Source organism: Anopheles maculipalpis, chromosome 2RL, assembly GCF_943734695.1.
Source record: "Anopheles maculipalpis chromosome 2RL, idAnoMacuDA_375_x, whole genome shotgun sequence".
NCBI classification, from domain to species: Eukaryota; Metazoa; Arthropoda; class Insecta; order Diptera; family Culicidae; genus Anopheles; species Anopheles maculipalpis.
Window position 1 is genome coordinate 2577824 of NC_064871.1, and position 25809 is coordinate 2603632.

Below are 25809 nucleotides of genomic sequence, written 5' to 3' on the forward strand. Positions count from 1 at the left end.
ATGAATCGTTTTGCTTTGTACTTTGTACTCGGGGGTCTCTCTATCCTTCGCCCTCCAATAACCTCGTTATCATCGTAGACACATCTGTTGAGGGGAAAAAGATTGATTATCCCGTCATCATTTCGAATGACGCACTACACACCAAAGAAGACACAGCCTTCATTTTGTTGAACTATAATTTTCACATATTTTATTTTCGATAAATTTCATCTTCACTTTCCTTCCACGCTGACCACGCCATTTTTTACACCATTTTTTTATAATAATTGTTTTGTTTGAATTTTCTTTAAATTTTTCTCAGTTGAACCTTTGTCAGAACAGAATCTTCTCTAGTCCGGCTTCCGCGTTTTTTGGTCCTTACTGTATAATCCTCTCTAGTTTGTTCTGTTACCGCATTTTAACTAATATGCTTGCCGTAATACATTTTCACTACGCATCTGGTTGATTTCTTTTTAAATACCCTTAAGCACTACCCTGTCCTTAAACAACTGTACATATTACCACCACACACACACATACACACGTACACACAGCGCCATCGTAAGTACTACACTGAGAGTTGTAAGAGCAATCGTTCGTTCTTACTAAACTATCTCTCAATCTTTAGCAGTGGTCCGCAACCCTGAACAATACTACTAACACTATATCTTTGCATCTTTGTTTAAAACATTGAAACAGTTGCGCACTCTGACCGTCTTTCCTGGTTGTTGATCGCCATCTTGAAAGGCAGCAGTGTTACTCGATTTTTGTTTCTCGGATCTACCCAAAAACATTCACCATTTTCCACTATTCCGCTCTATTTACAGTTCTCACCGAACATAAATTCATTAACATATCACACATATAACGTGTTTTGTTCTTTCTTTTTGTGCACCAGGGCAGCTTCACTTCGATCACTTTCAATTCCCCTTTCGAAACAATGTTGCTCGGATACTACTAGAAAGCCGTATCCGTGAGTAACTAGCTCGACGGTTGACGGCACAGGAGCACAAGCGAGACAATCGGCTAGGGATTATTCGGCTACATCCAAAGAAAGGGAATTATTTGATACAGGCACAAAATGGTATCGAGTTTTGCATTGGTATGTTCGTACACTTGTCCACTCCTGTTAGGCGATCCTTCAGTCCAACTTGTTTGGAATAGGTATTTACCTTCATGATCATGATGTTTTTGTTTTTTTGGTATATTGTATGCTAGTGGAGAGAAAAAAAACTAGTTCTCTCTCTCTCTCTCTCTCTACTTCTCTTCTTCTCGCTTCTTCTCTCTGTACAGGGCAAAAAATGAGGAGCTGATGAGACTGTTTGACATTTGGCGCTACTGCTTGTTCCCGTTCCCGCGACAAAAACCCGACCCGACGAGAGATCGTTCGCACATCCGGATGTGCCTTCAGTAATTAAAGCACAGCTCCTCCAGCAGCAGCTAGTCTCAATAGGCCGTCGTTGGTCCGTGATGGACTAGATGGTGATGGTGGTGGTGGCTAAAGTGGTTCAGATGATTCATCGTGTCCGGTCCGGCAGGGGGCGTCGGCGAATACCACTCGTTCGGATGATGCTGCGGATGGTGGTACAGTAGGTGGTGGTTGTGGTGATGTCCCACCAGCATCGAGGACGGTGTAGTCGCCTGCGGTGACACGGAGGAGGCCGGTGTCAGCGGGAGTTGGGGCGGCGGTGGGGCAAGACTTGTCGCGTGGTTCTGCAGCGAGGCTAGATGATGCTGGTGCGAATGGTGCGACGAGACCGAATGTAGACTGTGGTGTTGATTTTGGCTATGGTGCGACGCCGCTGTCGATGATGATGTTCCATTGTTTCCGCCACCACTGCCACTACCGCTCAGGGGAGGTGAGAGAAGGCTAGACTTGGAGGAGCTATTGTTGCCGGTACTACTGCCAGTTCCGCTAGGGTTGTTGTTGTTGTTATTGTTGCTGCTACTGTTGTTGTTGTTGTGGAGGGAATCGGCCGTCGCGCTCAGCTTGCTCGCACCGTGCGCACTGTGACCGTGCGTGTCGTGCAGCCGGCCGATCGACGGTGGCGTTTGAGTTCCGCCCGAGATGACACTCTCCGAGCTGGACTCTTCGCCGTCACTGTCGTAGTTGTGTGATGGAGACTTCTCGCCCAAACTTCCGTGGACCTGTACAAACAAAAGCGATAGAAAAAAAAGCCACATGAAAGGAAGAAGTTAGTAACTATCCACTTGGAACTCTAGTAACAACGAATCGGAGGTACAGGTACAACTCCGAAGTAACCAACATAAACGTGGGAATTAAATCATTGCTCCGAAAAAGCAGCACAAAGCAGGGAAGGTGCGGAGGAAGCGGATGACCTGGCGTGCGTGAGTTGAAAAATCATCGTCCCTATCGGACCTGCTGGATCTCGGACAATTTATTTTTCACTCGTTGAACGCCTTCCTTATCCCGCTTCCTCCTCATCTTTCTTGTGCTTTTTCCTGCTTTACATACAGCCGAAAGGGGTGTTCGGAAGACGCGAAGAACTCGCGTCGTTTTGCGGCGTTGCGTGCCCGAGACACCCGAGACGAGACACGAGACGGGACGGCTTGACACTTACCTTCATGTGTTTCCTCAGTGATGATGGATGAGTGTACGATTTATCACAACCATTAACACGACAGTTATACGGCTTATCAGATGTATGGACGTGTGAATGTTTCTTTCGATCGGATGAATTAGCGAATCGCCTATCGCATCCCTCATGCTCGCACTTGAACGGCTTTTCACCTGTAAAGCACCGGGGCGTGCGTGAAGAAGAGAAGAAGTAACAAACAGATACATCAGTAAACTGGAGATTGAGCTGAAGAAAATCCGTTCCAACCATCGGACCGCGAAGAGATCACTGGTCTCTTCTGGCTTTGACAGTCGAGTTCGGAGTCGTTCGTCATCGTCGTTCGTCGCTGTCGTAATCGTCGTACGTGAACATGACGTTAACATGAACAATAGGGCTAGTAGTTCGCTTGCAAGTTCTGAGACCATTTAGAGACCTGTCCACTCTGCCCACCCGAAGCCTGATAAACGCGAAGAGTTTGTCATCGAGTTTGTTGTCCCCTTTCATGTAGTTCCGAACTGCCGTGTGTGTTGCCTTTCGCTTTCACAAAACCCATATTCATCTGAGCGTGATATCAGATCGAACACAGTTTATTACGTCGACCAAAACCAAAACAAAAACTCTCCGAATTCCTTCATATGCAATATTCAAATCGTTCGAATGGCAAGGGCACCAACAAAAGGGAAAAAAGCAACCCATAACGGCCATAAATCATAAATTTGGCAAATGGAAGAAAAAAAAACCTCCCCGATGACGGTACCAAGAGTGCGAACAAATCTGCAGACCAGAGGGTGAGAGTCCTCGGAATCTCCGGTGGACGAAGGCCCAACCAAAGCGAATCGCAACGCAGCATAGTTTGAATGCCATTCGAGGAAGGCACACACAGACACATTCGGATGGGTCAGTAAATGATGCTCAAGCAACCCAAACACATCCAAACAACGGCACGAGAGGACCTTTAGGAGCAACACTACGCAAGGAAAGGACGACGACAACGCCGACTGGAGGCTAGAATTTATGGCAGGCCGACTCGTCGACTCGCCCGGTATGATATTTATGACGAGTCCCAGAATTTTGCTTGCATGACCATGTTATTCTTTTTTGTTGTACACATCTCTCCTTGCCTTTTTTTTTTTTTTTGCAACATACTGTCTCTCATTGTGGAATGTGACCTTCCTTCGGAAGTGAGGGACCCAGAAGAGTGAGATCTACCTACCTCCTTCACGCAGAAGGTTTGCGTATTTCGATTTTAAATGGATTTATGAGTCTTTGGAAGGAAAAATTAGTCAGCAAGAACGCTCTCTCCCTGCTTTCGAGCAATGTTCCTTCGCATCTCATATCACCCAGAGTTGTGTGGAGCTGAAGGTCATCACCGTATCAGGTACAACGGTCAAGACTTGTGTTGCAACAAATGCAACAATTGCAACGGATTCGTATGGAAATTTTCCAAGAATCTGGCAGGAAGAGATGTCGAATTTGGTTCCTGGTTTCAGCTGCTGACTCACACGAAGATTGGAAAATGAATTCCTACTCAAGATTCTGGGAATGAAACCTGTTCCATTTCCCATCCAAACCTTGCTGCATCTGGACTTTTTTTCAAGCTCATAATAATTTTCAGGACAGTCGTAAAACTTCCCCCAACGGAAACTTATTCTCTTTGAACACCTCGCACAAAATGTCCAGCAAGAAATGGATTATTTTTATTCGTGTTTAACCCGCCCAAACTATCCTCACGGAAAGGACTGTTTAATAGAGCATTCAAAAAAAAAAAAGAAGAGGATAACGATTGCTTCTTTGACTTTTCCACGAGCATCGAACGTTCGAAGACGTCAGCTTTCGGAGGAGACCGTCACATTTCTCAAGGGAGTGTTTGCTCTCCGCAAGCACAGCTCAAGCACAAAAGAAACTGTTACCAAAATATAAAAATACTTAACCTTTTTGCTTCCCAAAATAAAACTGTCAGCCACATCGGAGGTTTCACAATGGTCGAGTAATCGGGCCGCTCGGGATCGATTGATTCGGGATCGCCAAGCCCTGGTCGTAATAAATGATCACTTTTAATATGTTTGTCCATAAACGCAATCGCAGGCTTTTATAGAAGGGCTACGATTTCTTTTTTCAAAATAAATGCTTTGGAGGTTCCCAGTATAATTTATACTGAACCCAAATCGTTCTAGGATCGTTCGATGATCTTTATCCCGGGTATTCCATCCCTTGCCCTTACTGTTTGGGAAGTAGGAACCGTCTTGACTTCTGCACACGGCATAGACGCGGTAGACGACAACGATTAAGGTAATAAATAATTTTCGAATGATTTGACAAGTACGCTATTCTTTGACTCCTTTCGATGTTTTCCGTGGGTCGTCTTTTGCTTTTCTTTTCGTGTCTGCTCTTCGCCGCGGTCAGGACCCGGACCGTTGATCCTTTTAATAGTTTTCTTTGGGAGAAGCAAAGCACGAACTACAGAAAAAAGAAACCCCCCACATTTCAAAAAAACACCCCTGACAAGAAGTATCCTTCTATTCTTGACGCGTTCGCTCGCTGCCTTATCCGCCGTCGTTACAGTCAATAAACTTTCCTTCAAATAATCACTTTATATTCTCCAACCGTCTTCGCATTGCCACGTGACGAGGGAGCGAATCCTAAGCAAAGACTCCCGCGTTTTCATGCGACTAAGCGTTATGATTATATATCATCCGCAAAACGGTTTTTATTAAAGTCAAACCCGCTTTCGATCGTCCTGCGGATGACAACGTTTGGCTGGTTGAGCCTGCCAACCGAAAACCGTTTATTATGTATTCAGATTCAGATTTTCTACCCATCACCCACAACCAACATCGAGGAAAAACTGGCCGAAATAAATGTTATCCTGGATTTGTTGGCCCCATCAGCCTTTCCCTTCAACAACAACTAGCAACAGACATTGTGAGGATGCTGGCTGTACGTCTGTTTGTGTGTCCTGGATGCTTCCGGATGTTCACGTAAAAAGGGTGTGAAAAGCACCCTTTTGCGGACATGAAGCTCTTTCTTTATTTGTTTTCCTTCAATATTCTTGCGCACGTGTTTGGCAAGGGATATAATCACACGCAATGTGAGTAGGGAGTAAACTTTCCTTTCATTTTGTTTTGTATCGATGTACTTTTAGCGGGAAGAGAACTCGAATGATTTGGAAAAAAGTACTTTCTCTCTCTTTCTCTTCCCGCCTGCCTGCATCAGGATTACAAGTCAGACAGATTGATCTTACTTATTGAAATAAATCGTTTAAATTGTAAAGCAAACTACGAATGATCGATGGATTGAAATAAATTTAATTAACCCATCTGACAGCTAGAGACGGTTCTTCTCACACGCTTTGTCTATTTCTTCTCCTATTGCTGTAAAATATATTTGAAACAGAATGCCCAACGGTAAGGAAATTCTAAATGTTCTCCACTCTAAAACCGAAACGCATGTAAAGCGATACTCCACACCAAATCGGGCGCCCCTGACACAATTAATCCCTTACCCTAGGTCCATCCCATTTATCAGCCATACGTTTATGCGTGTTGGGCTTGACTCATTTGAATATTTGACGCCAGCGTTACATAAAACCGAAACAAAACCACTGGGGAAAAGGAAAGAAAAACGCGTATAATCCTTTGTGGAGCATTGGGATGACTTTTGGAGAACGAGAACACGAACACGCAGCCGAACTCTGGAGCATTGGAGAAGAAACAGAAACAAAGCGGACAAGATGTACAAATTAACCGTTTCCGAAATTATTGTCTCTTAATATTCGAACCGGCCGCGTAATCTTCATCTTAATTTGACGAGATTCATCTTTGCTTTAATCGGAATGTTGAGCGTTTTCTCTCCCTCTTTGGTCGGGCGCACGTTCTGAAGAAGTGCATGCGCGAAGTGCGAGGAACTGAACGTGGTGGCGCTGGGGAAAACAGGAAGACAAAGTGTGGCGTCAACGGAACCGAGGCACACCCTTATCGTATCGTAGCGATCCGGGAGAATTCCATCGGGAAAGCGCCAGCCCGCGAAGATCGATACCGGCCAACCAGCCAGCCAGCAAGTCCCGGAGACACTTGTCTCGTGGAGACGATCTCATCGTCGGCCGATCGATCGTGATGAGTGGCCCCCGATAAGGGTTTAATTAATGAGTGTGCGTTAATTATTACAAATGACCGCAGTGGGTAGAAGCGAAACCGGATCGATCGGAGACCAAGATAAATAAACTCCCGGTGGGGAGAGCTGGGTTCTCTCCCTCCCCAAAGGAAATGTGATCCGCTCACCTGGGCTGGTGAGAAGGTTTGAGGACATTGGTAGTTTTTTAATGTTTACTGGAGTAGAGTAGTTTTTATGGGGCGGAAATCATTCCAATTTCATCCCTCCAATGGGGGAACCGAACCGATGTGGTTGGTGACGCATTCCATGTTTCGTGCGGATGTCAAATAAAGTCTCAAGAGGGAGGATTTATCAAACATCAAACCAGTGAGCTTTTGACTGCTAACTAGCTAGCTTCTGGGTTCACGTTCGAAACAACATTCCTTCACCGGTGTTCCAAAGGTCCAGAAATGCTCCAAAAAGCCAGTTTTTGATCGACAGTGATTTATGGACCGAGAAACCTACAAGGCCTGTCAGAGACTAAGTTTTTCGGTAGCTTTAAAACGACATCCAGCCGTATTTTGATTTTGGATTAATGCGTGGAAAAAAGTGGTTTGAAAATGTTTGTTTCAACAAAGCAGCTGCCAATGGAGTATTGCGGTTGGTATGCTAAACTAACCTTGACTCCAAAAAGGCTTTAAAATGCATTACCTTCTCGCCCCCATTTCCCACAAATCTGAGCGCCGAAGGTATAGCGTTATGTTCAACATTATTTACAGCACCAACGGAGCGCAGGAGACCGCGGAGACTGACGACGTGCCACAAAGCATGCCGTTTGATTGTTGCTGTTTGCCAAAAAAGCCATTTCCAGTATTCCAGAGCGTCATAAAATCGTCATAAATTTCGCTGAAACCGGCGCCACCAGTCACAACACAACCGGGGCCCGTTTTTCGATGGTAGTAAAATATGATTTTAAATCATTCATCTCATTACGTGCTGCAGCGTCTCGTCGTCGCCTGGCTCGGTTGGCTCCATGGACGGAACCTGTGGGCACATTTTAATTGCACCACAACACCATCGCCAAACGTTCTATCGACGGTTTTCTGTGGAACACGATCGAAGTTCTCGTGGTAAGGCCAGCTTCAAACGTTGCCACCACACCAGCAGGTAAATGAGAGAGAGATTTGGAGAGCTCGGAAAATGATTATGACTGTGATTACAGTGGCTTTTATATTGAAATTAAATTATTCACCTGCACCGCCGTTCTGCGTGGTGTCTAGCGAGACTCTTAATGAAAACTTTGTCACAATAGGCATTATTAATTTAATGTAAATGAATTACGAGCCCACACCGTGTAATCCTGCAGAATGAATTAGACTATCAACTTTAATGGTGGCTGCTTTTTCTCGGCTGCGAGACACGCTGCTACCAGGGAAATGGGAAATGAGTTGCGCCACCGCAAGGTTCAAAGTTCAAAGTTTGTGTTCTTAAGCAGGACGAAAGCGTATGCCACTTGCCAAAACCACTTTACACAGCACAACACTCCATTAAACGCATAAGCATATACACTTACAACACGCCAAATATGGAGTTGCGGAGGTCCTTTCTACTTTCGCCTTAATACGCCATGATCCAGCTCCCGAAAACTGTTCCAAGGGAGTAGCGTGTATGAAACACAAACACACACACTCGTGTACAAACGAATTCACGTAGGTGTCACCAGCAGATAACGAACGGTTTGACTTCTCGTTTTCCCTACTCGGGTGGGGAGTTTTTCATCGCTTTTTCGCCATTTTCACCCAACAACGACAACATCAACAAACGACGACGACTCTCGGTTTCTGTGTTATTCATCCCCCCCCCCCCCCCCCAACCGTTTGGTGACGCGTATTTATCTGTGTTTGGTGTCACGCAAACATTGCCATTTTCGGTGTGTATTATTGTGAAGGGATCTCCCCAATGTTAGAATTCACCCTAATGAGATGGGGAAATAAGGGAGTGGTTGCTTCGGTTGAGTTGTTGCTGATGATGTGACTATCCTTTGGGGAGGTTTTTGGGTTTCGTTTCGATGGTGGTGACACACACACACCCAACTCCCTTCATTGCGTGAACGTGAGCAAGATGTGCGATGAGGTGCAGTTTGAGGCTCACATGAATGAAAACCCGCAAGCACTAGCGTAAGGCCTTTGTCCAATTGGAACAATTGGATTTCCATTCAGCCGTTTCCACTCGGTAGCTGTTGGTTCTTTAAGCTTTAACTGCCATCGAGTGAGTGAACGTTGCGTGCAGTAGTATATAAATTGTGTATTTAGCTTCGGTCCTTTCTACCTTTTCAATACACATTTCCAGGATATGTGGCACATTCAAGGATGGATTTAGCTGTCTTCTTTAACCCGAGCAGCTGCGTGCGTGACACTGAACCGTAACGCGATTTTATTAAGATGTTCCACTCCTCACCATTTTAATACCTCGTATATTCAAACTTTATCGTACTTTAAGCGTTGTTTACGAAGCAGACTAAAACTTTCAATAAAATCTACGATCCACCACCAACAACGATCGTAAATTGAGGTTTTGCAATTTTACTGCTCAAATAAATACAAAATCCATCACCTACGCAATCATTCGGAAAGCGAGAACTGCACAGAAACACACACGAGATTCGAGACGTGCCAGACCGGCCCAAGCAGTAAATGCTCGCACGATGAATCATGTTGCGTTAATTGACATGTTGATAGATCGTTTAAGTTGCCTAGCATGAGAAGCAATGAAAAAAAAACACACACACAACAGAACATGCCGGAATTCGGCCTTCGGGCGCAAAAACTTCCATCAGCCACGGGATGAATGCAGTAAATACATCGGACTGCTCAGGACTTAAATCATTCGCTCTCGCGAGGGAATTCCTACAGGATCGCGTGTACTGGCATCGAGCCATCGAGTGTGAAGTGTGGACCAGAATGCTTCGTTGGATGTGAGCAACAGTTGGAAATGAAATTGATTTCAAGCTCCTTCTCAAAACGGAGAAGAGACCTCAAAACCATTAGCAAACAGGTAGGTCAAATATTAATTAACAAATTACGTCTATTTTTAGGCTGTTTGGTAAGTGAGTGAGGTCCCAGGTCGTCTACCACCGCTAAGAATGCACGACGATTCTCCTCCAAGGGGATCGTTCAGCTTCGATTATTCGTGGTGCAAAGAACGAGCAGACAGTACTGCTGCTCCTTTTCAAAAACTCAAAGAACTTCTTCTTGTTCCCTCCCAAAGATTCTACAGCGCGAAAACTCCGACCTCACCGAGCTCAGCAGTATTATGATTAATGGTTTTCCGATTCCAGCGAAGGTGTACAACGAGGCAAATCGGACCTTACGGAGTGTGGAAAGCGAAGAGGCCGGGAGGGAATGCAGATGGGAGAAGAAGCATAAAACAGGCACGAATGGTATTGATGGAGATTTTTCAAATTCTCCTTAAACAATGGACACAAACCGATCCCGCGAGAGAGAACTCCGGGCAAGAGATCCCACCGAAAAGACAAGAGCCCTCGGAGATACAAAGTTCCGTTTCGTTCTGTGGTCTTTGGACGTATGCAAAACACGGGGTGGGTGAAGTTAAAGGGGGGAAAGGTAAGGTAGTTCAAAACACAATTCAGCAACCAGTACGAAAGAACACAACATAACAACAACAAAAATGATCACTACAAACAACATAAACAAAAACATAACAGAGCACATGTATCTGGAAACCAGATATGGTCTTTGGGGGGGATCTCTGTGCCCGGGAGAATGTGTTCATTCGGTCCTTGTGTGCGCGATGCTACGCGTTATGAGACCACGAGAGAGCGAGACAGAGATTGCCGGGGATTGGAAATCGTGTGTGATTGGAATGTTTTTCGTATTTCTGTTGCCCTTTTTTTGCGATCAACATACACAATCCGGTACCTGGTCATCAAGTTGTCTGTATGAAGGGGTACTCCCGGTAATCTCCCGATGATGCTGAAGTGCTGCCTTAAGACCGGAGCTACTGACCCACGAAAGGAATCTGAATATCACCAACAGATTGAAAGTTTGCTCAGGGAGCTGTGTATGACTGGCCGTACGCTTGGGAGACTTCAAACACTCGGCGAACCTCCAACAGCCAAGGGGAGGCATGAAACTAATTAAGAAATTATCTCACTTTTATCATCTACGTCACGGCTGTCAAACACCCGAAAAAAACCGGACAACGATCAAATCGCCCGAGCCCGATCTCGAACAACACTGACGATCGATACTGCCTCGGCTGATGGTGACTGTGGCTGTGGAATCTACGCGCTTGTCTATGGCGAAAACGCTTCCCAGACTGACCCAGATGTGCTGTTGACCCGTCCCGCTAGAAAAGCCCTGTCAAAATGGATTCCTTCGAACCGCGACGGATGACGCATGCATTGGAAACAAATCTGACAGGCCACATTGACCTTACTGACGGACTCTTACGTAAACCATTTGTCACTTTCGTGGAGAAGGAACCAGCACACGGACACTTATCGTACACTGTTTACAACACCCCATTTTCCGCTACAATCAAAACAGCATGTGTGTGCCAGGGAGTGTGTGTGTGTGTGTGTGTGTTTCCCGGTTCCACGGAGTCTGTGCAGCAACCACGCATTACCACATAGCACAAACCACGTGCGTCCGTGGTGCATGTCAGAATAATTTTCAAACAAACAAATAGCGTGTAAATTAATCACCTGCCTTCGGAAGGTGTGCGCTTCTTGCGTCTCCGTGTCTTCACGCTCCGTGCTTCGATTAAGTGCAGCGAAAGTGAACACGCACACGAGAGGTTTTGGGGGGAAGGATCGACGAGAAAGTGAGGTTAAGCTGAAGGGAGGACGACCGATTGCTTAAGTGCATGTTGTTTATCCATGCTCCGACGATCGTTTCGAACACCAAATCATACAAACTGAGCAGACCTGACTGAGTACTTGGGATGCACCTTCGCATCAACACCGTAGAGAAGTGGAGTCGAACGATCATGACGGTGCGCCCCGATCAAACTCTCAATACTCGTCTCGTATTTCTCGTCTGGACCGTGGCTTATGACAGTGAAATGTCAACGCAATAGAATCCTCCGGCATTCTAAATGCGCGGAAGAGGGCTACAATACCTGAGACAACTGAATGCTTTATGCACAAAACAGACAAAAATGCCTGATCACCACGTAATTCAACCACGTCCGTGTGTTTTGTTTGGATAGCGAAGATCTTCTTTTTGTTTACGTACAGATCTCCATTCCCATCCCGGACAGATGTTGTAGCTTCTGCTTCTGATGCGCGCATATACGTGATGGGATAAAAATTTATCTCTTAATGGTTTTAGCGTTATTTAGCGATCCTCATTTAGATCGCTGCCCACAGATAGTGTGGCAGCCCGTGTGCAGTAATGCGCAGTCGCGCTCTTGACGAAGGCACACGCGCAACTCCTCGCGTTTCATTCGCATAAAAGACTTGCCATTTTCCACAAGCGAAACGAAGCAAATGAAAATAAAGGAAGAAGAAAAAGCGATCTTCTCCACATACACACGAATAAAACAGGCGCGCGCGCACGCTTCGAAAAGGATTATATTTCATGCTATTAGTGCCTTTGTTATTAGGAATGGGAAGATGTTTTACAAGATAATCGCTTGGCGAGGGTAGAAATAGACTCGAGCTGAAATTGAGGAGTGTGTAGTCTTTAGCGCATACAGCCTCCAAGACATTCGGAACGCTCGAACGAACGGTGGTCTACGATGATAAAATTTCGTATCTCATTGCCGGACGGCTGCTTTGCTGACATTTCCGTGGTGAATCATCATACGTCACGAGAATCCATTTTGACCATTTCGGGACAGTTTCTCTATCCGATATCTTCTATCGGCAATCTTAATTACACCTGATCGTTATAAAATATATTTTGAATAATGCATTATCGTTCAGCTAGAGGTTCACTGGGCTCAGCACGTACCACGATCGTACCAACTCGAATTGAGCACTTCATATTTTCAGCCATCGCCACATGTACGTGACCAGTCAATTGGTATCTTCCTTTTTAAGAGAAAATAACAATTTGCGTTGTCGGGAGTCGACGTCTGGCAAAAACCGTCCGGGGCTCCGTGCAGATGGCTCGCAGTACAGATGCAGCTATTCATACAGGCGTAAAAGGAGATCACAATTCGCAAAAAGGGCTAATAATTTATATCCATACCGGACAAAATTTATGCACAGTCTCCCCCAGCTCCGGGTCAGGTGTGTGTGTCGGAGGATCTCGTGCAGGGAAAGGCTTCACAGTGTGATTCGTGGAAAATCCACAAACCCACGAGCCAAGTCCGGTGTATGTGCAGCAAACAACGACAGCATCACCACCGGTGTTATCGGGTGAAATCAATAAAAATATATAACACTCCCTTAAATCAAATTGCACGACTCTACTCACGACCTTTGTCCTTCCTGCGGCAGCAACTTGCAGGCAAACCAGAGGGTGGATGTCCCATCTCCACAATATCCCATATACCACCCGAGGACCGGCGAGACTGCCATAACTCTACCCGTTCCCTCAAAGACACACACACACATGTGAATGGAAGTCACTTCGGCGGTTGGGTTTGGGGCTGAGGCCAAAAAGGGACTAACCTTACCCTAACCTCTCGCGCTGGTACACAGGGCGGAAAAGTGAGTATGTGTAAAAAAATTAACAATCTCGATCTATTGTCTTCGGCATTCTCAGTGGTTTGGGGACCATTTCTTCCAACGTCCCAACCCCCCCTCTCCCTTTTCAGCATGGCGAACTTTGTTTCAGTTCGGTGCTCTTGCGGGCATGTTTTCATTGGAAAATCGTGCCCATTCCCCAGACCTGCGACATCCGTGTCCGTGGCGTGCTATTCCGTAACTCGCCAATACGCGATTGGCAACGGTTTAGAAGTGAATCTCGTGTGCATCTCGAATGCCTGACCCATTCAACAGCGGTTTCCTCTACATTCCGATCGCGAAGCGATCGATTGCGTTCCACTGTGTGTCTCGAGACACTTGTGCACCGAGACACACGACACGACGTCCCTTATGGGCCCGGGAACCCGGTCAGCCATCCGGCAGTTGGAATCAAACGAGCAATTCCTTCCCAATGATCGACATTTTGGGGTTCCTAGTTCCTAGCGAGCTTAACGCTTCCATTGCCTTTCCAATTCCCGAATCATGACGAAGATGATGATGGCGATAATCGACGACAGTGCTCGGCAGAAAATTGTCCCATGGATGGTAAGCTTCATGCTTCCATATTGTTCCACCGTCATTCATACGGCTTTTGGTTTTCATTTTCTTATCTCACCAACCGTGCAGTTCCGTGACCAAGATGACTCTTCCCGTTTGGTTTTGTTCGTTTTTTTTTTTCGTAATAGTCACAACAACATATTATGTTTTTCATGGAGTTTGCAGAAGTAGACACATTTGCATACGTTTGCTTCCATTACGAAGCAATAAGCTTTTCTTGCGCTTATTCGGAAGATAATAAATTATTTATTTCATGGTTTTTATGAGCTCCATCACGACCAGTCGCGCTTCTCTTCGATGTTCCGACTAGGGGGCTATTTCAGCTATTCGTAGAGTAGTGCAGTACAATTTTGCCGGACAAGGTTCGCTTTTTATCTCAAAAGCGAAGGAATGCAACGATGCGATGACATCGCCTCGTAATGACCTTCTAAAGCAAACAGCAACATTGAAGGTCTTGGTGGATTTCTTTTTTTTTTTGCTGTTGTCCCCAATGACTGTCGTTCGCTCGTCAGCGACACGTCGTTTATCCATCGAACTTGGTATCGAAACATGATTAATAGTGGTGCTGCCATCACTACTTTATTGCAAGCGCTCTCTTTGAGGCTCACATCTCGGTGCGAGAAATAGTCACACACCCTTAGCTGGAGCCGGATTGCATCATGAAATAATTAAGACTTCAAAATCGCACCAATACACACACACACACACACACACACACACACACACACACAGCATCCAACAGCATCTAGATGCTGAGCTGTGTCGTTTATTGCGCGCCCATTAGCGTGTGTCCTTCAGCTAGTGTGCGAAAAAAAACCGGACCAGAATAGTGTTTGTATCTTCAGCCGCCATTATTCGCCATCTGCGGAAACTCGTAGATCCGGGTATCATTAGGCTACATGCTGAACCGTTCACAACCATATCAATACGAACCGTGTCCTTCTAGTTGGCCAGGTTTTGCGCTACGGTTAGTAGAACTCATCCATCTGAAGTTCTGTTCCATTTGCGACAAGGCGCACTAACGATTGGAACTAGTTTTTCTTCTCTCGGCGCTATAAAACCCTCTCATAGCACAAGGAATGAAATCATCAAGCACATGGAATGAAAAGCGCTCAGAAATCTCGGAAACCGAAGCTGACATTTGACCGAAAACCAAAACGCCAGATGACAATTGTCAACCAACAGAACAATCCCTTTCCAGCGTCCGGGAGCCAACCTAAGGGATGGCTCGTCCAGCCTCATTTGTCTGCGCAAATATGACGCCAATACAAACAGCTACCGTTTTGTTGTGCAGTGCTCTTGTGTTTGTGTCTGTGTATGTATGTGTATCCTCCTCGCCTTGATAAGTCTGCCGGTGAGTGATCTTTTTCCGTTTCCGCTTGCCACTCGCTCACACTCGTAGTCCTCGCTGAGGACTCGCCGGTTGTTTATTTATTTCTGTTTATGTGCCCCGGGTATTGACGCGACACCACAGTCATGATTAGGATGATGAATGAACTGACGAAAACAATGGCGGTTTAATTCCCTCCCTCTTTCTCTTTCCCTCTTTCTCTCTTTCTCTCTCTATCTCTCGGGAAGTTTAGTGGTCGCAATGAAATGTGTCCTCCATGTGCATTCGCCACGGTATTAAGCCACTCTACCCCGCTCGTCCGCTTTTGCTGCCGGCATTGTCCCTCGGCGTGGTGAAAAATCTCCCTCATTTCCTGCTGCTTTTGTCCTGCAGCACACTTAATCGCACCCATCGCTAAGCGGAAGGAACGGAACACACAGAGGATCTGTATCGGTGCCGTAGCCCTCGAGGGGATGACACAACCGGTATGGTAAAGAAGATCCGAACGCGCTCAAAAGGTCATGAAATCGAGGAAGAGAGTATTTAACATTCGGTGGTTATTAGCAGAATACTTCAAACGACCAGGGATTGGAGGGTCAGAAACGAATGGCAACTGTATTGCTCACTGCAATCTGCAACTGTACGCAACACTGAACCTCAGCTCAGGTAGAAACAAAGATGCTTTGCACTCTAGAAACTTGGAAAAGGATCTTCAGCCGGTTGTTGTTGTTGTGTCTTATTCAGTAGGACTCAAAATCGTCCTATTTACGCTCTGATAGAAGAAGTATTCGATTCTAGGTTTCTTCAATAGCAGCATATAGCCGAAACTACCTCCGCAGAGCTCAAGGATCATGGATCATGAGGATCGTGTCTGTTTGTTTGCAGAACGATCATCCCTCAAGAGGGTGAGGTTACAGACACGGTGGTTTTCACGTCATCGCCCAACAAATCCTTGAATCGTCCACACAAATACAGCACAATAGCGCAGGAAAAAGAACAGTAGGACGCACAAAGGAAACAAAGTCCACACGAAAGCATTCGTCCTGTATTGGCGATATTGTGCCTAAGGAACAGCAACAACAAAAAAACATGGATTCGAAAAGCATCGATTCCACACTCCACAATCTCGTCTCGGACTCCGTCGTAGAATTGTGCGCAAACGTCAGTTTCGATTTCGCCGGCACACTTTACCCGGTTACGAGGAGGTACAGCAGGCTCGGTAGTTGTTGGATCATGATTGCCACGGTTGCTCCGTGATCTCGGATGGCAGAGTTTCCCAGGGTGTCGAATTACGTCTCTCTCTTTCGATTCCTGCGGCTGATTGAAGGTGGTCTGATCCTTATTTCATTTCTAGTTTACTCCACTTTGCTTGCTTGCCTACTCTTCTCCCAAACGCAAAGTACCCATGCCTCTGCAGGGTGGAGAATCAAATCAACCAAACCCACGCCATTCAAGTTCACGTTGAAGGAAAGTTTTGCGACGCAGAAAAGTACCGTGTTTTTCCGAACGCTGCCAAACATAAAATCACAGCTACGAAAGCGTCCTCGCATCTACTCGCATCATAAATTAAACTTTTTGACAATATTAAATTCGCCACAAACGGCTACAACTCAACGTGATACGCGTAGCTCCATAGCTTGGGAAGCAGCCGCCAGCAAAGTTGTACGAGATGGGATTTCGACCGGGACGAGATAGTGCTGGAACGTGTCGAAAATTGAAACAATAGAAGCGTTGGAAAATTTGTTCGCACGGAATGACCGACCTCGCCTCCATTGATGCCCGCGTACAGGGCATCAGAGAACGCACGGACGGGTTGTGGAAAATAACAAGATAACTCAACTGTCAAAACGATCAGCAAATCGTGAGATCCAACCTCACAACTGCTGGAGAAGCAAAAGGTTGTGGAATTCAAAGACAGTCAGTCGGACGGGAACGGAGACTCCACCAACGAAAGAACCCTTCCACAACGAGTGGCGGTGATAGCATTGATTGCCTTCCTTTTTAGACTGAATGTGGCATGGGTGGTGGCATAAGAAATTGTGACCATACTTTATAGTCTTTTTTGTTTTGTTTTTGTTTCATTCCCATTTCATCGTATCGTATCCGAAATGTGTTATGTTGTCAGAATATTTGAAACTTACTTTTTCTCGTTTCACAGCGCCATTCCGTTTCCCCCAGGTACGCCAAGTTTAGAAACTCGTCCTCGTACATAGTCTCCGGTCTCGGATTAGTGTTTGGCAGCTTGTAGTTTGAGCAAGATTGACCTCCGTAAATGACACACACCAAAGTCCGGAGTAGCTCCATGTATTAAGTTCTGTCCAGCTTAACCTACTTGTGTCAGGGGTGACCGTTTGGAGCGAAACCAAAGTTTGTCATTTTCAGGACACGACACTGACACGCGATCCGATGGTGAACAAAAGACACGGCAAAAGAGGGCGGTGAGGAAGGGTAGGAGAATTCAAAGTTCATTGCCCGTAAGACAATGTCCTGTGGTGAATAAGACGCACACATACACACAAAAGCTGCGCCGTTTTTTAATGTCCGCTTGGACGATTGTTTTCTCGTTTTTTTTAACGGTCATAACGAACGAATCCTTTACGAGACCACTAACAATGCATCGTTATTGCGGTGCAAGATCGTTTGCAGCAATGAAGCAGTCCCTTTACAGTAAAAGATAAAATAAACACCATCAAACGTACATCGCATCATTCAATTAAATCCAATCGTCCAACATGGCTGCAGGAATCGACACGCTGACCAATGAACTCTTACGCACTGGGAACCGGAACGGGAACTGTCCGTTCCCGATGCACTTTAATTGGCCACGGCCAAGCGCATTAAAACCAATAGCAGTTAATTGTGAGATGGGATGGTTGGTGAAGGAGCACACTTGTTTTCGCCTTTTCTAACCCCAAGCCAACCAATCGATCCTTTCCCGACTCTTTCATCGGTATCAAATTACGTCGTAAAAGTAAATCATTTATTTTATTATCGCTATATCATGCTCGGCGTAAGCTCCGTCCTGCAGCAACTCCTCTTCAGGGAGCTCAGGTAATGCTGGGTCCGGAAAACTTGGTTTCAACACGATCGAATGGAACAGAAGTGGTACCGGAACTGTTACAATTTACCATCAAGACTCTCAAGCGAGAGCTAGTCGTTTGGAATCAGAGTACACATGAAACAAGCACACTTGGCACGGTACATAAATCGCCCTCGGCAACGGCGATTAACTCACCTCATCGTATGCAACTTGTTTTTAACACGGTGCGGGAAACACTTCTTCTCACCACGTAATGGATGTCAGCAGTTTGGAGGAAGGGCGGAAGAACAAGAATCAAACTAACAGACAGAGTCTTGCTTCTTTTCGCACGCGCGCGTTTGTGTGTGTTTATGTATTGTGGGTGAGAGTGGGAGGCTGCTTTTGTTTTCCCATATTGAGATGTCGTGCGCCCGCGTGTCTTCGGGGGCCATCTGCAGCTCCATTATTCTCCAATCATCATCGCACCTCTGCACATTTTCGCCTTTCTTTCTCTCTCTTTCTCATTTTCTCTCTCTCTTGCTGTCTTTCACACGCTAATCGCTCATCTCAATGGCGTCGACCAGTCAATAGCACCATCTCACAGCTCACCTCACATTGGTACTCTCTCACAATGAAAAGCACATTTCTCACTGGGCGTTCTGTGGTGTTTCGATTCGAGAAAAAGAGCTCTAGAGAAGGTAATGCGTATTGAAATGTCATTTTAACAAGTTACCTACGCGAGGCTCTTTCCACCTGCTTGGGATGCGTTTTCCCCTCACCCTCCGGGGAGCCCCACCAGTTTTACATTTACATAAAACAAACATAATTCTTTCCATCTCTCGTTCTTGTTCTTCCCTGTTTTGTATCAACGCTGTTTCGTGCTGTTGCTTCAATCTTCTCCCCTTTTTTCGATGTACCCTTTTTTCTGATTGCCTTTTAAGTTCTTGGGACGAGAAAAGGCTTCCTTAAGGGTCCTCCCCATCATGTGAAAGCAGCTCAAAGGGATTTGACACACTGGGGCAATATTGTGGCCACGGTTTGCTTATTTTCTCATACTTCACATCGCTAACACTGGAAATCTCTTTCTTTTATGGTGTAAGTTCTTGCTCACACAAGTTTCGATTTTGCTCCCATTTTTATACACGCCTAATTTATGGTGTGGTAATGAAATTTGAAGAAATCTTTTCCCATCACCAGGACAGAACAGAACAGGACGATGGAAAAAAAAAAGTCGACAGAAAACCCACGAATCTTTTGCAAAGCCCATGAGCTCCCCATCAAAAATGAGGACGAGTGGAAAAAGAAGAAGAGACGGTTTCATTTGATAATTTATCGCATTATTATGGAAATTCTAGTCCCCGTTTGGCGTTCCTTCCAAAATCGAACAAGCGTTCGGGTTATGATTTAGTGCACCGAAACCGAAACCGTGGCAAAAAATTTAACGAACTAAGGCACCACACTCTATACCGCCTGAGTGGAAGCGAACAATTAAAAGCTGCTCGAAACGGAAAGGTTCGCTCCCCGTTTTGGGATGGAATATTGGATACAGTGTCCAACGGTTCGATTGTGTAAAATATGGTGTGCTAAAAGATTCTATCCTGTCTCTCACTCTGCATCGGACTGTTTTGCCTCATTTATTATCACACCGAAGGGTTTCGGTTTCCATTTTCCTAGGTTAGGCTATGCAATATGGATTGAGCAACTAGAGACTAGCGCAGGTAAAAAAAAGAAGAAATAAAATATTGGATAATATATTTGCTATTAGCTTAGCACATCGTTAGCAAAACGACACTGCCAGACGAGCGTGCGCGCGAGCGCGGAGAAAAGAGAAAGCGAACGAAAGATCGCCACAATGACAAACGAATGATGCAACGAATGAGGGATGGATGTTCTTGTCCTCGCTTTTGATGTGCAGCAAAGCGCGAAACCCCTCGCTCGGAAAAGGACGAATCGGGAAAAAGGCAGGGGAGACTAGATACACCGAAGCCTCCTTACCAGACCTACCCGAACAAACAGAGCAGGGATCTGGCGCAGGAATCGGGATCAAAAATTTAGGGGAGGGATTGGCATGGCCGACCGGCAGCGAGCAACGTGAAAGATCATCATGATTAGGCCGGTTATGAAGCGTGAAACGTAATGACGATGATAAGTATCATCAGCCAGAACCAGCATCATCATCACCGTCATCATCGACAGTATGCTCGAATCCTAAACGGGTTTATAAGCTTCTCAACAGACCATGCACAACAAAACGGCACCCTTAAAAAACACTAGCAAATGGATGCCGGTCGACTGCGACGGGTAGAGCAAAGTCCTCCGAAGCCTGAGCACAGTGGAACGGACGCAGGACCGATAACAGCTCGGCATAAAAGGGGGTAACCTGTGAAGGATTTATTTTTTAATAACAATTCGATCATCTGTTCGTATTTTTTACCCTAGTGCATTTATTAACAAACGCAACTGATGCCGCCATCTTGCATGGGTGACACACCCCTTACTAGAAAATCGGAGAAAACGGATAGACAATTCCTTTTTTAATGCTTCGTTTTACATGGAGAGTGCACATTAGAAGCGCTTTTTTCTGTATCAATATCATTTATCATTCTCGCGAAAGGAATCGATGCGTTTGACGATTAAATATGGTTGAGCAATAAATGCAAAATGTCAAAACAATCATTAGTATGCTAGCGTAGCTTCAGGCGTACAACTAATGACCGCTTCCAGTTGCACAAACACATAATTAAGCGTCTCTGCTAATCACTCAATCAATGTGCAACTTCTCCTATCTCAAGTCAACATCTTAAGACATTGGTTATCGAGATCCAACTACTTGTTAAGCTCATCATAAGCCGTTCAAAAATCTTATCCCAAAACGTGTCAACCTTCCTTGTGCCGTCTCCTAATCGATCCATTTCACACGCTTTTCAACAACTTTCCCGAACGACACCTTACACAATGTTCTCCCGGCTAATCCATTCGTTCCAAGCCTGCACCCTCGTTCGAGTGATCTAATCCAGTTTCTAAGTAGCTTTACTCACTTTCAGCTCAGGCTGTTCGAGAGCAGGGAAACATTGTTGCCTAAAAAAGCATTCAAACACTCACTCAGGACAAGAGGACTCGACGTGATGGCTCATAATCCATGATGGCCGTGTGACAAGCGCTTGTAAAGAACCCAAGTATGCGGCGACAATTCGAGAAGCCCAAGTGTCCACAGTACACCTTTCGGTGCGAATATACCTGGCACGCACGAACCCGGGTTCCTTTAGCTTCAACCATACCGTGTGTGTATGTTTATTTATTCTAGCAAAAGTTGTCTCTTTCTCCCTCCACTCCACCGGTGGGTGGAACAACAAACAAACTTTTTCTGCACAAAACGCAAACAAAGACTTTCCACCGGGAGAGGTATGGTGAGGCGCTTGCCGAAAGCAGACCAGAATGAAAAAAGGATCCCTAGAACCATGAGGCTATGAGCTGCCAGCAAACAGTACCGCTTCTAACACCGCTTAATCCTTCGACCTGCCTGTTTGTGTCCCGAAATTTCTTGGGCACCGTACGATGAACTTTTGGCAAAAACATCGTACTTCTACAAGTTTGTGTCGGCCATGGCTTGATTAGTTATTGAACTCTTGTTCTTATCCTTCAACACACTCCTGATCCCTTTGCTGATCCTCGATACGCCCTCTTAAAACCAACTTAAGAAGCGAACACAAGAGCGTTGGGTTTGAGAAATCGGAGGACTTCTTCGCCCGGGTTCGCTATTATTTCGGGAGTGCGAAAATTGTGGTTCTCGAGAACGGGTCCTTTTTGAACGCACGGACCAAAAAATCAAACACCAGGATTAGTGTGAAAGCTTTGCGTTCTTCTAGCTCATGCATGGATCCAGATTTTCCCTATTGCGTGATTCCATTTCTCAAGCACGCACTAGATTGCTATCGAAGGTACAAGGGAAAAATTGCAAAATTAAGATAACATTATGTGCTTACAAGATTTATGTGCTGAAATTGGCTCGACTCGGTTATCAACCCGGTCCGATCGAGTGTAGGATGGAAAGATGGATTGAGCTCAGTAGAAGATTGCGGAGGCTTTGCTACCAGAAGAGGCCTGTCAGATATCAGACCCGGCATGTCGTACGTAGAGAGACAAAGCTAAGAGAAACGAAAGGTAACTTCAAATTGAAATTACCTAAGAAGTCAATTTTTGTGCCGGTCGGGTTTTCTTTTCCCCATGTCTGCCAGTCCATTTCTTTCGACTTGACTGTTTTTGATGTGCGTGATTTTCTTCGTACCACTTGGGCCTTCATCTGCTGACTTTTTTATTTTTTGGAGAGCCCCTGGTTGCCTTGGCTTTCCCAAGTGAGAGTCGAGGTTTATATTTTTTCGCTTCCGTGCTCTACTTGGCGCCGAACGCACCACCGATTCCACCCTCTAGCCGCACGCACACACACACACACACACCCCTTGTCAAAGAAACAACAACAAAAACATCCTCCGAACTGTCATATCTTGATGTACACGAGATGCGCGTTTGTTTCTTCCCTAGACCTCCGTTCGATCGTTGCCAAGATACGGACGGCGTGGTACCACGGAGAGGCCCAACATTAGAAGCGTATGGAACGAGGACGTCTTACATCTTGTTGCGTTTTTATATATAAATGAGCACCGGGGATTGAAATAAGTTTTACTCCATCTTTTGGCTCTAGCAACTACTCTTCTTTCCCCCCCTTTTGCTTATCCACGCGACACATACACGTACACACACACAATCCGAAATCGATTCGATGCTCTGATGTTTATGACAGTTACAACGAACAAATGCGCTCACACACACACACACACACACACACACACACACACACCAATCTGACTACTGTGACGTCGAACACAAACAACACAAATGTCGACTGTGATGTTGTTGTTGATGATGATGATGATGATGATGATGACTATGGTGTAGGAGCATATCAAGCCCACCTCAGCTTCGATGCAGAGGCCGGGAGGGAAATAATCATAAACTGAGACGAGCACACGGAGGGGAAATAAATTTGTTCCACCCAGGTTCCCACCTAAACCTGGCTGCTTGCACTCGTACTAGACCATGGTGGATAATTTTCTATCTAATCAAACTACCCAGTCCGGAGAACGACGACGAGGAGCATGGGCCACGCGGATTGGTTTTTCGGGACATCGGGCAGGCGCGCTGTGTAGCTGCCGTTGAGAACCGTTCGCTAACTGTTGCTGACACATGGAGGTATGAGAGCTTGAGCTTGTTAAGTTCGACAACGAAACGACCTGCTCGTGGAAGCATCACCACGAACTACAATGTTGTATATGGTCCGTGGTAGATAGTAATCGCCATGTTCCGTTCCGTTGTTTGGGCTGAAGTTGCTCAAGGGTCCTCAGAGTTTATTGTGGGTCATTGGAAAAACACAATTGCGTTCGACAGGCCAAATGACACGACCTTCCAATTTGATGATTGGAGTTGTAAGAGGAGTTGATGTCTTCTTTAATGCTCGATTTATGGAGCCATGTTATGTTCATTCACTCACTATCTATCGCTCCAAGCGTTCAAAAGCTTGCAAAATTTAAATTTTCCAAAAGAATTTTCTAATGTTCTTTTCGCCATTTTCTCTGCATTCCCTAGCAACAGCATCTGTTGCTATTTAAACTTTAAACGTTTAAAGCGCCATTTTATTGCCACACAAAAACAAGGAAAATCGAAAGAATCACACCGGAGATTGAAGAAAAATCCCGACCGTCGTCTTTAGTCATTCTTTAAGCCTGTGCCCGGGACGAGTTTGCGGGTAGGGATTTTCCCGACGACATTGGCGACATCGATCGTAACACTCCCCCGCCGTACAAGGTAAGCTAAGCGCAAACCACAACGAAAATACACTCACACACCCATACATATCGCACGCCCACGGGAAATGGCCACATGGTCGTGGTGTGTTTGGCACCAAAGAAACGCCGAGCGAAACAGTGCCGAAGAGGAGGAGGTTCGGTCGTGGTCATTTTTCATCCTAGAACCGTGTGTTTTTGTCAGTTTTCCTTGTGCCTGTCGCAAGTCGTCCCCCCCACCAAATCGAGCGGATATGGTAAAGAAATCTTGTGCTGACGTCCTCGTCGTCGTTGGTCGCAAAACAGGAGGGGAGAAGGATACGAACTGGAAGAAGAAAAAAATGGAACACAAAGTCTTTCCCTAAAAACCCAACCAATCGACCCATGTCGAACCCGAGGGGGATCGTCGATAGATAATGTGGGGCAGAACGAGAGTGAGAGTCGAAACGAAGCGACAGGAAAATAAAAAAATGGCCACCCCAAAAACGGGAGATGGTCAAAGGTTTTTTTTTCGGTTTCTTTTTCAGGATGGAAAAGCGAACTCGAAGAAAGGAAAAACTTTGACACGCTTGAGAAAACCCACCATCGGGAAGGTCTGGATGTGTTAGGATCGCTATTTCTTTTCACTTTCCTACAGCGAGAGAATGTGTTTTTTTTACGTTTGTGTCGTTAAAGAAATCATGATAAGGAAATGGGCGCTTGAAGAAACGCTGAATGAGGACCCGCTAAGCACTTCTTTTTCCCCTTATTGATATTCCTGTTTTTCCTTACAGCAAGCGGAACTTGGAGACATCTTTCTCTTCCTCTTCTGCTGTTGCTTCTTCCCAAACCAGTCATGCTATTTATTATTTTGATATTAATGTTGATGATAGATTTTTAATGGCACTCGGCGCGGCCAATGGAAAGAACCAAAGAAATAATAGAAAACATAAAAAAAATCGAACAAAAAACCCACGTCTCCTTCCTCCCTGGGGCTCAGAACCCAACACCCAGAGAACTCTTGCACACTGGCTGGTGGAAAAACGGCACCCAAAAGAATCGATAAATTATGTGTCAGTTCCGCCAACACTCCTTTGGTGTGTCTTTTCGTCCATTGTTCGGACCATTGCCATCACCATTTCCCGAAGTGGTGCATTACATTGTTTGACGTGAAACGAATCGGAATCGAATCGAGGAACGAATCGCAATCCCAAAGGGTCTCCCCCCCCCCACCCCCCCCCCCCCCCCCCTAGCAAACGACCGGTCACAACCCGGAATCCACACCACCATAAATGAGCGAAGGAAGCGAAACCTTTTGTTGTCACGTAAATTGGTTTGTTTTGATTTGCGGCGGAATGTTGACGGAAAATAAACGACACAAGGCCCCTTTACCACATAGTAGGAGATAGAAAAAAAATGGGAAGAGAGAGAGAGAGAGAGAGAGAGAGAGAGAGAAAAGATCGAGTTAAAAGTTTTCTAATACGATCGAAAGGGAATTGAAAGAGTGTCCCTTGCTGTCCACCAGATGTACAACTCCTGAAGAACCCGCGAAGAATCTTCGACCCGACAAAAAGGACTCTCACTAACTTCCCTCGGTATCTTATCTCAAGCGGTCACTTAAGCTCGTGTTTGACAACATTTCAACAGCACGGTCTTACGCGAGACATGCGACACGATACTTTCAACCCATCACAGAAGACCCCAAAGATCCCTAACTTTGA

General features: G+C 45.6%; 1 protein-coding gene across 1 annotated transcript in view; it reads right to left on the reverse strand.

Annotated features, from left to right (window-relative positions):
• Window positions 1-1360: 1360 nt before the first annotated feature.
• Window positions 1361-25809, reverse strand: part of LOC126557280 (pair-rule protein odd-paired) — a 30213-nt gene continuing 5764 nt past the window's right edge. The window contains exons 2-3 of the mRNA XM_050212993.1: window positions 2562-2731; window positions 1361-2127 (exon numbers count right to left, since the gene is read on the reverse strand). Coding sequence (XP_050068950.1) covers window positions 1426-2127; window positions 2562-2731 — 872 coding nt within the window. The 3' untranslated portion in view covers window positions 1361-1425. The remainder of the gene's footprint in view (window positions 2128-2561; window positions 2732-25809) is intronic.